A 12,028-nucleotide genomic window follows, 5' to 3' on the forward strand; every position below is an offset into this window, starting at 1 on the left:
GGGTGTGCAGGAGGCAGCCAATTGATATCTCTCTCTCTCTCTCTCTCTCTCTCTCTCTCCCACTTTTCCTCTCTGTCTCTCAAATTAATAAAAAAATATACATTTAAAAAGTTAGTCACTTTATAAAAAATATTAAGTATAAGTACTCATATACATAGATATAGCAAATATAGTAGGGATAGTAACAGTGAAATATGGGAAACATTGCTAAGCCCACATCAGTTACTTAAAATATAACAATCTGTGCATTTTACTGTATATAAATTGTACCTAAAAAAGGACTGTACAACCTGACCAGTGAGCCTCAGTAGTTGAGCATCAACCTATGAACCAGGAGGTTATGTTTCAATTCCTGGTCAGGGGACATGCTTGGGCTGCAGGCTTGATCTCCGGTGGGGAGTGTGCAGGAGGCAGCCGATCAATTATTTTCTCTCATCATTGATGTTTCTCTCTCCCTCTCCTTTCATCTCTGAAATAAATAAAAACATATTTTTAAGAAAGGACTGTACAAAAATATTGGATTCTAGTTAATAATCTGCACACCGAAACATGCAGAGGGAAGTGTATTCAAGTCGGCCTCCTACTTTTTTTCAAGTTAAACACGTTTATTGCACATTCACTATAGGCAACTGCCAAGTCCTCAAAATACAAAACTTATGCTACCTTTGAGGTAATGTTACCTTTGAGGACTGCAGAGATATACCAACTGTATAAAAACGACTTGGTGGAAACATGTAGGAGAGGGTAATTTGAGCGAGAAAAAGATGACACTGGAGGTTTGGGAATGGATGTTTCAGTATAAACAGGGTGCAGAGGTGTGAAAATGTGGTCTACCTGAAGATTTCTTCTCATCTGTCCCTTAGTTTCCATGCCTTCAGCCATTTTCTACCTCTGCCTTCTCTATATTTATTTTTGCCACTTTATACTTGCAGCTCTTTCAACTCCCTTGCCTCTAGTTCATCCATCTTTCTACTCACTACCACTTAACTCTTGTGGGGAGCACTTTAGCAAAGCTACTTCAAAAGCATGAAAAGTGCAATGGAAAGATCCAATAGTTTCACACACAGCAATTCATACTAAGGAAACAGAGATGCTTTCAAAACCTAAATTGCTTAAGTGTTATTTATATTAGCATAAATAAACTTAAATGCTTAATAGGGAACTATTAGATAAATTAAAATACATCTTTAGGAGACATTAAACCATTAAACTTTTTTTTCAAGGAATATTTAATAAGGCAGACAACATGCTTCTCTAACATGCATTTTTATATCACAGAAGCTAAAGCAAAACGTCCTGTTTTGGGTGAAAATGGCCTGCTTTATGTGTATACACTGAAAGCAATTTAAAATGTACTGTAATTATAATTTCAGACTTCTGAATTTGAATAGATGCCAGTGTCTTCTCTTTCTTCATATGGGAAAAGGAAATTGCTTAGAAAATCATTTGAAGCGTGGGCAAAAATTCCACAGCTCTATTTTAGGCTCACTCTGTCGCCCTCACGATTCAGATGATGCAAGGAAAGCTTCAATTCAACCTTTTAGAGAAGATGCTCTGGCTCCAACGATCTCATTGACATGGAGAATGGTGGTGGCAATCACAGGGCAGGCGTGACGAAGCTGTGTCCTTTACACAGTCGTTATCCCAGTGCCTACTCTGCTGCTACCACTGGCTCACCTGTGTTCAAGTCCACACCCGCAAGTGGACCTGATTCTGGACGTTCTGAGTGTTTCTTGAAGATCAAAACCAGAATTCTGAGCAAGAACCTTGGGAACAATGAGCACATGAGCAGCAGCAAATGCTTGAACTCCAAGCTGGGCCCTGCCCTTTACCCTGGGTGCATGTTGGATCAGGGCTTCTGCCATTGCCACTTCCACTGCATCAGCGCCTGGAGCGACACAGCCATCAATAGCATTTCAACGGCCCTCAAGACATCTCTTATCGCATCTTTGATTTGAGTGACTGCTTACTTGGTCACATTTCTCAGTAAAGTGAACTTCTCTTCTCCCAAGAGATACTCATAGACAGGTCCTGCATGTCCCCATCGAGTTAGGCCACCAAAAGAATTTAGAGCTGCCCCACACCACAAGCAAGAATCAGCCTTTCCATATTTCTCCTCTTAGCTCTGTGCAGCTGCTATGCCCTCTTTTACAAGAGCATCTAAAAAAAATAGGTCAATTCCCATTTGATTAATAACAGCAAATCCTTTATCTGAGTTATCACAGGGTTCCCTTTTCAGTTCTACTATTTTTTTTTTAACTCTATCTTCAATGAATCTTCCTTCAGTTGTTACTGTTTCTCTCTTCTGCATTCTTGTAAAAACAAAGCCAGAATTCACTTTTTTCCCCATATTCTAATGACACATTGCATTTGAGGATGTATGCATCTTCCACTCTCTTTTTCACGTCAGGATGTCATGCCCCACTATCCAAAACAAGACCTGTGATGAAGCTTGTATCAGTTTCAAATTTATGTTTCTGCTCCATGATCTCAACCATTAAGAGGTCAACAGATTCCTCTTGTGTTTTTTTTTAAATATATTTTATTGACTTTTTACAGAGAGGAAGGGAGAGAGACAGAGAGCCAGAAACATCGATGAGAGAGAAACGTCGATCAGCTGCCTCCCGCACATCTCCCACTGGGGATGTGCCCGCAACCCAGGTACATGCCCTCGACCGGAATCGAACCTGGGACCCCTCAGTCCGCAGGCCGACGCTCCATCCACTGAGCCAAACCGGTTTCGGCTCCTCTTGTTTTTTAATGGTCAAAATGAAGTCAACCACATTCCCTGCTAAGACATCAGCACGTTCAGCACGAATTTAGTACACAGAGATGCCTGGCCACATCCTGAGTGTTTCTCTGTCCATCTCTTTGCTTACTTACTTTTTTTGGTCACAGAGGTAGACAAAATGAGCTGTGAAAGAAGTGAGCCAGCTGCGTGGATGCAGGAATCAAGGTACAGAGGCAAAAGGGTCCTTGGAGCTTCTGAGAAAGAAAGCAAAGGTCCGCGCCTTGAGGGAAGGAAGGGGGAAGGAAAGGTGTGTGTGTGTGTGTGTGTGAGAGAGAGAGAGAGAGACAGAGAGAGAGACAGAGAGAGACAGAGAGAATGAGAAAGAGAACGAGAATCTCTTTGCTTACTTTGACTTGTTCTAAAAACGGAAGTACCTCTTCCTTTGCAGCTTCAAATCCTTGTTATGATTCTGGGATGAGACCTTCAGACACGTAGAGACCCATCTGTTAGCAGTTCTCCAGCGATTAGGACACAGGACGTGGTGCCATCATCTGGGCTGTCTCCACTTTGGCCACCAAGGAGGCTGCTGGGTACTGAATTTGCATTTCAGGAAGCAGCACTTGCCATCTTTAATAAGCTTGATGTCTCCAGCACCAGAAACAAGCATCTTCATGGTGCCTTTAGGCCCCAACTTGGGCCTCAGAATGTCCTACAACCCCCAGGCTGTGTTGATGTCAACCGCCAACACTGTCTGAGCTTGGGACACCTCAGTCTTGGGGTGTAAGGTCTTCACAGCTGACCAAGCAGAAGAGTAAGAGACCTGGCCCAAAGCCAGCTCCCAGCCTCCTACTTTGAAGTTTGTTACAAGAATAAGACGGACTGATGGAGAGCTGATGCAGCTACAGCGAAGTGGTCCTAGTAGAAGCCAGGCAGTACCTATGCGAGTGCTCACTGCACACATTCTTTCAGCTTCCCTGTGTGTTTGAAACTTACATGCTGGAGAAAAATGTGTACAGACTGCCTCATAGTGAGTGAGCGAATTAATAAGCCTGAAAGACTAGGCAGAAATCTGCTGAAATGTTGTCTTTACACTTTCCTGTATATACTCCAAAGTGGGCTGGCATTACTTTTATAATAAAGTTTTTTTCAAGAAGGAAAATGGCACCAGAATCAATCGATAAATACAGGCGTTTATTCCACGGCATCATGCCAAGAAGAAAGTCCCAGAGACCAGCGTGGAGTGGGAGAAAGCTGCTGCCCCTTCACCAAGGCGACGGAACCCGGTGCTTCTCTGCAGCCCAACTGTGCCGGGAAGTCCAGGGGCAGAGCTTGTGGCTGGGCCCTGGGCTGTGGGCCCTGGGTCTGGCCTGTCCACCTGCCAGTGCGTCCTGTGTCCCAAGAAGCCCAGTGTCAGGAGAGGCGGCAGAGGAAGTCGTGCAGGGGCAGGGCCAGGAGCCCTGACAGGGAGATCCCCAAGGTGTCGGACACACAGGCGGTTGCCATGGCGAATTCCCGGTGCTCGTCACTGGTCTGGGGGAGGGGAGACAGGGAGCAGGGGTGAGGCTTCCGTTCTCCACACCCCTGCCCTGGCTTTCCCCAGGAAGGCCACCCACAGCCCTCGCCGGACGGGTGCTGACCTCCAGGGCGATGTTGTGGAAGGTGTTCACGTAGGCAGCACCCCCCAGGAGCCCCTCATACAGAACGATCAGGAAGACGATGTAGATGCTCGGCAGGAAGCTCAGCCATATGTCCACAAGTAGGAAGACCAGGTTGAAGCACTGTGGGTGCAGGTGGAGGGCAGGGCTGAGCCTGGACTCGCGGCAGGAGAAAGGGCCAGTGGCCCCAGTTCTTGGAGACACTGATGAGGGAGAGGGCTGGCAGGCTGGGATTGAATCCCAACATCCAGCTGGCCTACCAGACCCTGGGATCTGGGTCACGCCTTCTCTCTACCCGATCCCACACCCCAGACCTCATGGGTCCCCTCTCTGGCCCCTTTGCTCACGTCACTCCTACTCCCTGGAATGCCATTCCACCTCCCCTCACGTGGGATCCCTTTGCCACTGTCCAGAGCTCAGCGTGGACCAGGGTCACTTACTCCTGTGACCTCATTCCTTCTGCCAAGGGCTCCCTGAATAGTTTCCCCCATTGAGGCTATGGTTAGGCCAGGGGTTCTCAATGGGGTGTGATTTGCTGCCCACAGGACGCTTGGCAATGTCTGAAGATCTTGGTGGTCACAACTGGGAATGAAGGCTGCTATTGGCATCTAACGGGGGGAGGCCAGAGGGGCCGGACAGCCCACCACAAAGAATGATGTGGCCCAGCGCTGAGGTGGAAACACACCAGCTTAGCCGTTCCTACCTCATTTAGGAAGCTTCTCTGGCCCCACTCAAGGGTATAGGTTCCTCCTCAGTGCCCCGGCCCCTCAGGGGATCCCCGTGTCCCCTCCAGAGTGCAGGGTTGTCACCAGGGCGGTTCATGGCTAGATGCACATGAGGGTCACCCACAGGCCTCACCCTCAGAGGTCCTAATTCATTCCATCTGAGCGAGGCTCAGGAATCTGCATTTAAAAGGACACACTCTGGTAATACCAACGTGACCTGTGAAACACTGCAAACACTTTCATCTGCAGCGTCAGACTATACGCTTTCTGTAATGGAATTAAATGATTATACGCCCCTATTTCTACAAAGCAGCCTTGGTTGAAATTATAACTAAAGTCATAAACTACACATCAGCAGCATCTGATGAAGAACCCTGAGTTAAGATTTATTAACACAACAATTTGGGCCTTTGGTTCTACAGAGCCCTGGGCTGGTGGTACTGCTTCAATAAATAAAGGAGAAAGTTAGAGGATATTGGCATGCTGTTGCCATAACGTTAAAGTGTAATCTATACTTATTCTAGATCTTGTTATGGATTTAAGTACATTAAAAAGGGCAAAGGACATTCCTATAGTAATTGAAAGTTTATTTTAATAGTTACCTACGGGGCTATAGAAACAATACATGCTGATTATGTAAAAGCACTTTTCTTAGCCCAGCTGGAGTGGCTCAGTTGGTTGGAGTGACGTCCTGTGCACCAAAAGGTTACAGGGGCAGGTTCGGCCCCAGTCAGAGCACATACCGAAAACAACCCATCAGTGTTTCTCTCTCACACTGATGTTTGTTTCTCTCTCCCTTCCTCTCTCTAATCATGGCATTGGGTGAGGATTTTTAAAAAAGTACTTTTTTTAGACCGTTCTAGGGAAAGGTGTTTGTTTTCTTAAAGCTGTAGATTATTTTTGTCATGGGTAGTTGAATTTGCTCACCAGCCTTGAGACATACAATCTGTTGAGTACAATGTCACTGATCCTATATAATAAAAAGCTAATATGCAAATTGACAAAATGGCAGAACGACTGGTCACTATGATGTGCACTGACCACCAGGGGGCAGGCGCTCAATGCAGGAGCTGCCCCTGGTGGTCAGTGTGCTCCCATAGGGGGAGCACTGCTCAGCCAGAAGCCAGGTTCATGCTGGCGAGTGCAGAGGTGGTGGCGGGAGCCTCTCCTGCCTCCATGGAAGCTCCAAGGATGTTTAACTGCCCGCTTAGGCCTGCTCCCTGCCTAAGCCATCAGCAGACATCCCCCAAGGGCTCCTGGACTGTGAGAGGGCACAGGCTGGACTGAGGGACGCCCTGAGTGCATGAATTTTGTGCACCAGGCCTCTAGTTCTGTTATAATTAACCATGCAGAGTAAAAGAACTGTGCATTTTCTTATTGTTAGAAATGTTATTTGAAGGCCTGTGTCTCTGCATGAGGCTTGTGCAAATAATCATGATGTGATTCTAACTGATTGAGACACAGTATAAAGTCCTGTTCTTTCATTCCTCTTCTCATCTCTATTTCTTTTTTTAAAAAAATATATTTTATTGATTTTTTACAGAGAGGAATAGAGAGTTAGAAACATCAATGAGAGAGAAACATCGATCAGCTGCCTCCTGCACACCCCACACTGGGGATATGCCCGCAACCAAGATACATGCCCTTGACTAGAATCGAACCTGGGACCCTTGAGTCTGCAGGCCGATGCTCTATCCACTGAGCCACACCGGTTAGGGCTCATCTCTATTTCTTACAACTACCTTGAGATGTAGATGGTGGCCATGCCTGATTTCTAGATCAGGAAAACAGAAATTGGTTTGGAGACCTGCCCTATGTCACACAGCTACTGAGTACAGGAGCGGGATTTACATCAGCTTTGCCTGGCTCCGAGGGCACACTGGACACGCAGCCCTGCTGGTCTTCTGTTCCTGTGCTTGGGGAAGCTGGGAGCGAAGGTGGGAATGGAGTGGGGGCCAGGGGCCTCGTACCTGCAGCAGGGCCAGGGCCCACGTGAACTGGATGCGAAAGCAGCGAAGAGAGGAGCGCGAGGCAAAGACGCCGGCCTGGTACAGCATCTGGTACCTGAGATAGGGGCAGGGAGGGGGAAGAAGCCCTCCGGTGCCTACTCACATGGCAGCCCCTCCTACACCAGGCCCACCCGGCAGACTGCCCGTCCTGCCACCCTCCTCACTGCTCTCACCAGCGGTACTGCTGAGCGTGACTCAGGGACGTGTTCCGGAAGAAGAGGAGCTCAAACTGCAGCAGAGACCAGACAGGGAGATGAATGGAGACATGTGGGTCCCCACCTCGATCTCTATTCCCACACCCCTCCCGGTGCCCTCACTCACGAGCCCCTGATTGATGAAGTACTCAGCAAAGTAGACCAGGACCAATGGGATGATGTAACACTGCAGGCCCTGGAAGAGCCAGAAGACATAACGTACGTGGTTGGCTGGGAGACGGGCACTGGCCAGGGGCGGGGACGGGCCCCAGCCACCATCCATACCTTGAACACAGTCCACTTCTCCTGAAGGGAGAGGCTTGGGCTGGAGTCTGCAGAGGAGCAGGGAGAGAAGGGCAGGTGAGGTTGGCATACGGGGTCTGCCAAGGGGTGCTGCTGGGAAAGAATCAACCCGCCAACGCGGAATTGTACACTTAAAATGGTCAAACTGGTCAACTTCATGTTGTGTGCATTTCACCATGGTTAAAAAAAGACAAGACCTCTTCCCGGCTCTTGTACAGTTTGATGGCTGTCCACCTCCACCCCGGCCACACTGGCCCTTCTTTCTGTTTCTTGAACATCCAGGCTCGTTCCCACAGCACTTACTGCTCCCTCTGCCTGGAACCTGTTCTCCCGGATGTCCACAGGGCTGAGGCCTTGCCTATCAAATTTTAGCCCAATGACACTTCCTCAAAGAGTCCTTCACTGACCACCTTCTCTAAGCAGAACTCTCCACTTCCCCCAGTCGTCATTTTCTAGCACATCACTGCTTTATGTCCTTCCAGCACCTACCAGTATGTTTCTGATTCAGTTGTTTATGAGTCGGCCTCATTTCCTCATCTTACTCACCACGCACCTCCGTGACTGGAGGGTCTGGCATACAGTAAGTACCCAATGAGTATTTCCTGACTAGCTGACTGTGGTCGGCTCTCACGCATCCCCTTCCCCTTCCCACGGTGCACTATGGGGAGGAAGGCTAAATGAGGACCTCCTGTGTCTCCGACCTGGTTTCCACTCGGGGGCCTCGGGGGCCTCGCTGCTCATCAGGGGTTGCCGAGCTGCCCTCTCTGCCTCTTCTTCCCCTCCAGGGTCCTGGGGCCCGGGCGATGTGAGCAAAAGGAAATAGCTAGGAGTAGGTGGAAGGAGAGAAGGGCCAAGAGCCTCTGTCAGGGGGGAGAGGCACCCCACCCCCATCCTGTGCCAGAGAGCCCCAACTGTAGAAAAACGCTTTCTTCCCTGGAGCTGGAACTTGTCTCCTTGTTGCTTCGACCGGGGCCTTCACCTGACTCCTGGCTCACACTACGCCAGCCAGCTGTTTGCTTGACATATTCCTCTAATGGCTGCTCTAGCTCCCGCTTATTGTGTGTTCATTCTGTGGTAGGCCAGAACCTCCCAAGCTTCACTTATGTTTTTTCTTCATGCTGTTTGCCATATCCACATTCCTCCTGTGTATGTTTTACTTAATGCTTTCCTTCAATTGATTCCCTTTTTCTACATGGCCTTGTCCTAAGCAATAATCTGTGAAATCACAGGTTTAATTGACTGGTTAAAATTTTTTTCCAAATACACATCAGACTAATCAAGTCCACCCTCAAGTCACCTTGGGAACCACACTGTACTGGATGCTTCACACACATCGCCTTGCAGGGAAGCAAGGAGAATGGCCGCCGTTTGAGATATGGGAACACGGAGGGTCAGAGAGGTAAAGCAGCTTGTCCCATCCCACACGGCTAACATGTGGCAGCTCCAGGCTCAAATCCAGGCCTGTCAGAGTCTAGAACCTGCATCCCTCATAACAAGGCTGAAGGGATCTGAGGATTCGGATCCTGATCTAGTTTTGTTTCCTCAAACCCCTCTTCCTCCCAGCCCCGCACAGCTTACCTGGCCAGCAGCAAGGCGGGGATGCCCAGCATGGACAGCAGGGTGTGCTGGGGGGAGAGGCCCACCTGGGTGAGGCCCAGGTAGGACAATGCCCCCAGTAGCCCTGCTCCTCCAGTACCTGAGGACCACCAGGAGATCACAGCCCTGAGGAGGACGACACTGGAGCACTAAGAAGGACCGCCAGCGGTGGGAACTCCTCTCCCCACTCCCTGCTCCCTGCCTGCTTACCTGGGGTAGAAGGCGGTGAGTGAGAGGAAGGTGACCTCCCCCAGGCCTGATGAGATGCTAGCCAAGACCACACCTGGGGGGAGGACAAGCACGTCAGTGGCCATACTTAGCCTTTCCCCAAACCCCAATCTCTGGCGGTGTCTGGCCATGGCCCCCTCTGCATCAGCTCAGAGGGGCTAAAAACAGATCCCTGGATGGGCGGGGCTCCGCATCTGAAGTAGAACCAAACCCTCCTCTGAATGCCCTCTCACAGGGAATGAATGGCACTAACACCGTCATCAAACCAGGAGCAAAAACTCATCCTGGACGCCTCCTCTACCCACGATGGAGTCTTGGTTCCTCTGCCCAGCTCCATCTCCATCTCCATCTCCATCCTCATCTCCATCCCCATCTAATCCAGTGGTTCTCAACCTGTGGGTCGCGACCCCTTTGCGGTCGAACGACCCTTTCACAGGGGTCGCCTAAGACCATCCTGCATATCAGATATTTACATGACGATTCCTAACAGTAGCAACATTACAGTTATGAAATAGCAACGAAAGTAATTTTATGGCTGGGTCACAACATGAGGAACTGTATTTAAAGGGCCAGAAGGTGGAGAACCACTGACCTAATCCATCCATTTCCTCTCATGTCCCCCCGCACCTACCCCTCCAAATTGACCTCATCTCCCGTCTTCTCCTTGAGCAGTCCTAGCAGCTTCTGAGGGTTACAAAAATAATCTCTTCCCTTTGCGGAGTTGGGGTGACTACTCCCACAAATGCTCTGTTGCCTTTCCTCTGGGCCCCCCACCTGACACAAAATCTCATGCTCACCACACAGGCTGGTCACCACGGAGTGGGAAAATGCAACCAGGATGAAGCTTCCAGCTGCACAAATCCCGCTGAAGAGAACCCGGGGGCTGAGGGGGAGGGGAGGGAAAGGCAAGGTCAGCTTCGCTCTCACCTCCTTTGCCCTCCCAGCCTCCTCACAGCCCCCAGCCCCCCTCCGCCTGCCCCCTGCCCCCCACCTGTAGGGCAGCAGATGAAGGCCAAGGGGAGCCAGCAATTTGATGACGAGCGTGGGGAGGATGTCTGCCAGGAGCACCGCCTGGGACAGGAGGACAGAGTGAGACCCCAGACCTTCCCGGGACAAACCTCTGAACCAAGTGGCCAAGGGGACCTGCGACAGGCTCTGAATTCAGATCTGGGTTCAAGTCCCAGCTCTGCTGCTCCTTAGCTGTGTGTCAGGTATTCACATTCTCTGACTCCAGTTTCCTCACCTGGAAAGTGGGGATGGTTACAGTGCCTAGCTCACAGTACTGCTATGTGGATGAAATGAGCCAATATTAGCTACACACAGAAGGGGCTCAGGGAATGGCAGTCTTAATGATTATAACTAGGACAGTCCCAGCTGGATGCTGAGGGGGTGGGGCTGGGGGTCAGGGGAGGACCAGATGGGTACTCACAGCTGTGGAGACAGAGTTGCAGTCAAAGCGAGATGAGTTATTGTGGGGGGTGGGGACTGGGTCTGGGTCCACCTGATGGGAAAGAAGGAAGTGTTTCACCCGGGGAGGCAAGAGGGTGGACCAGTGGCCGGCAAACTCCTTAGTCAGCAGAGCCAAATATCAACAGGACAGCGATTGAATTTCTTTTGAGAGCCACATTTTTTAAACTTAAACTATATAGGTAGGTACATTGTTATTAACTTCATTAGGGGACTCCTAAGCTGGCCTTTGCTAAAAACGTCCTCAATCTGATTGAGGTACGTTCGCTGAGGTCGACCCCTTTCAACTCTCCCATCCACACTCGTCTTGTATACTTGTTTCTCTATCTCCTTTCCGAAAACCAACTTCTGCGCATGGGCCACGAAGTTTCAATCGCACTGTACGTGTGCGCCTGCACGTGGTATTTTGTGGAAGAGCCACACTCAAGGGGCCAAAGAGCCGCATGTGGCGCGCGAGCCGCAGTTTGATGACCACTGGGGTAGACAAACAGGGCCTGGCTCTAGTCTCAGCTCTGCTCTGACTTGAAGGATGGTCTTGCGTCAGCACTGGCCTCCTGGACCTTAGTTTCTCTGTGTGCACAATGGGAAGGAGGAGGTTTCCATAGAATGGCCCACTGGCCAAAGATGGCCCTGTAAATAGACTTAATTGGGTAACACATTCAGAAACTTTTATTAAAAAATGTGGGTTTCGCCCTAACTGGTTTGGCTAAGTGGATAAAGCATCGGCCTGTGGACTGAAGGGTCCCAGGTTAGATTCCGGTCAAGGGCATGTATCTTGGTTGCGGGCATATACCCAGTAGGAGGTGTGCAGGAGGCAGCTGATCGATGTTTCTCTCTCATCAATGTTTCTAACTCTCTCTCCCTCTCCCTTCCTCTCTGTAAAAAATCAATAAAATATATTTTTTTAAAAATGTGGGTTTCCAGGAGAAACCAAGATGGCGGCATAGGTAAACACCGGAGTTTGCTGCCTCGAACAACCACTTCAAAAATACAACTAAAAAACGGAACGGACATCATCCAGAACCACAGGAAGAGTGGCTGAGTGGAAATTCTACAACTAGAAGGAAAGAGAAAAGCATACCAAGACTCAGAGGAGGTGCGGTGCGGAAGTAAACTACAA

The 12,028-nt window shown here is 49.5% G+C and overlaps 1 protein-coding gene and 1 pseudogene across 1 annotated transcript in view; both read right to left on the bottom strand.

The window, feature by feature from the left end:
- Window positions 1-1,307: 1,307 nt before the first annotated feature.
- LOC102764036 lies at window positions 1,308-3,813 on the bottom strand (annotated as a pseudogene).
- Window positions 3,814-3,901: 88 nt separating this feature from the next.
- The window catches only part of CLN3 (ceroid-lipofuscinosis, neuronal 3), a 12,648-nt gene continuing 4,521 nt past the window's right edge, over window positions 3,902-12,028 (bottom strand). The window contains exons 5-16 of the mRNA XM_006756864.2: window positions 10,871-10,942; window positions 10,433-10,512; window positions 10,239-10,324; window positions 9,424-9,496; window positions 9,196-9,339; window positions 8,319-8,440; window positions 7,600-7,646; window positions 7,442-7,510; window positions 7,294-7,349; window positions 7,082-7,175; window positions 4,369-4,509; window positions 3,902-4,261 (exon numbers count right to left, since the gene is read on the bottom strand). Coding sequence (XP_006756927.2) covers window positions 4,142-4,261; window positions 4,369-4,509; window positions 7,082-7,175; window positions 7,294-7,349; window positions 7,442-7,510; window positions 7,600-7,646; window positions 8,319-8,440; window positions 9,196-9,339; window positions 9,424-9,496; window positions 10,239-10,324; window positions 10,433-10,512; window positions 10,871-10,942 — 1,104 coding nt within the window. The 3' untranslated portion in view covers window positions 3,902-4,141. The remainder of the gene's footprint in view (window positions 4,262-4,368; window positions 4,510-7,081; window positions 7,176-7,293; window positions 7,350-7,441; window positions 7,511-7,599; window positions 7,647-8,318; window positions 8,441-9,195; window positions 9,340-9,423; window positions 9,497-10,238; window positions 10,325-10,432; window positions 10,513-10,870; window positions 10,943-12,028) is intronic.

The sequence above is a fragment of the Myotis davidii genome, unplaced genomic scaffold (genome assembly GCF_000327345.1).
Source record: "Myotis davidii unplaced genomic scaffold, ASM32734v1 scaffold934, whole genome shotgun sequence".
NCBI classification, from domain to species: domain Eukaryota; kingdom Metazoa; phylum Chordata; class Mammalia; order Chiroptera; family Vespertilionidae; genus Myotis; species Myotis davidii.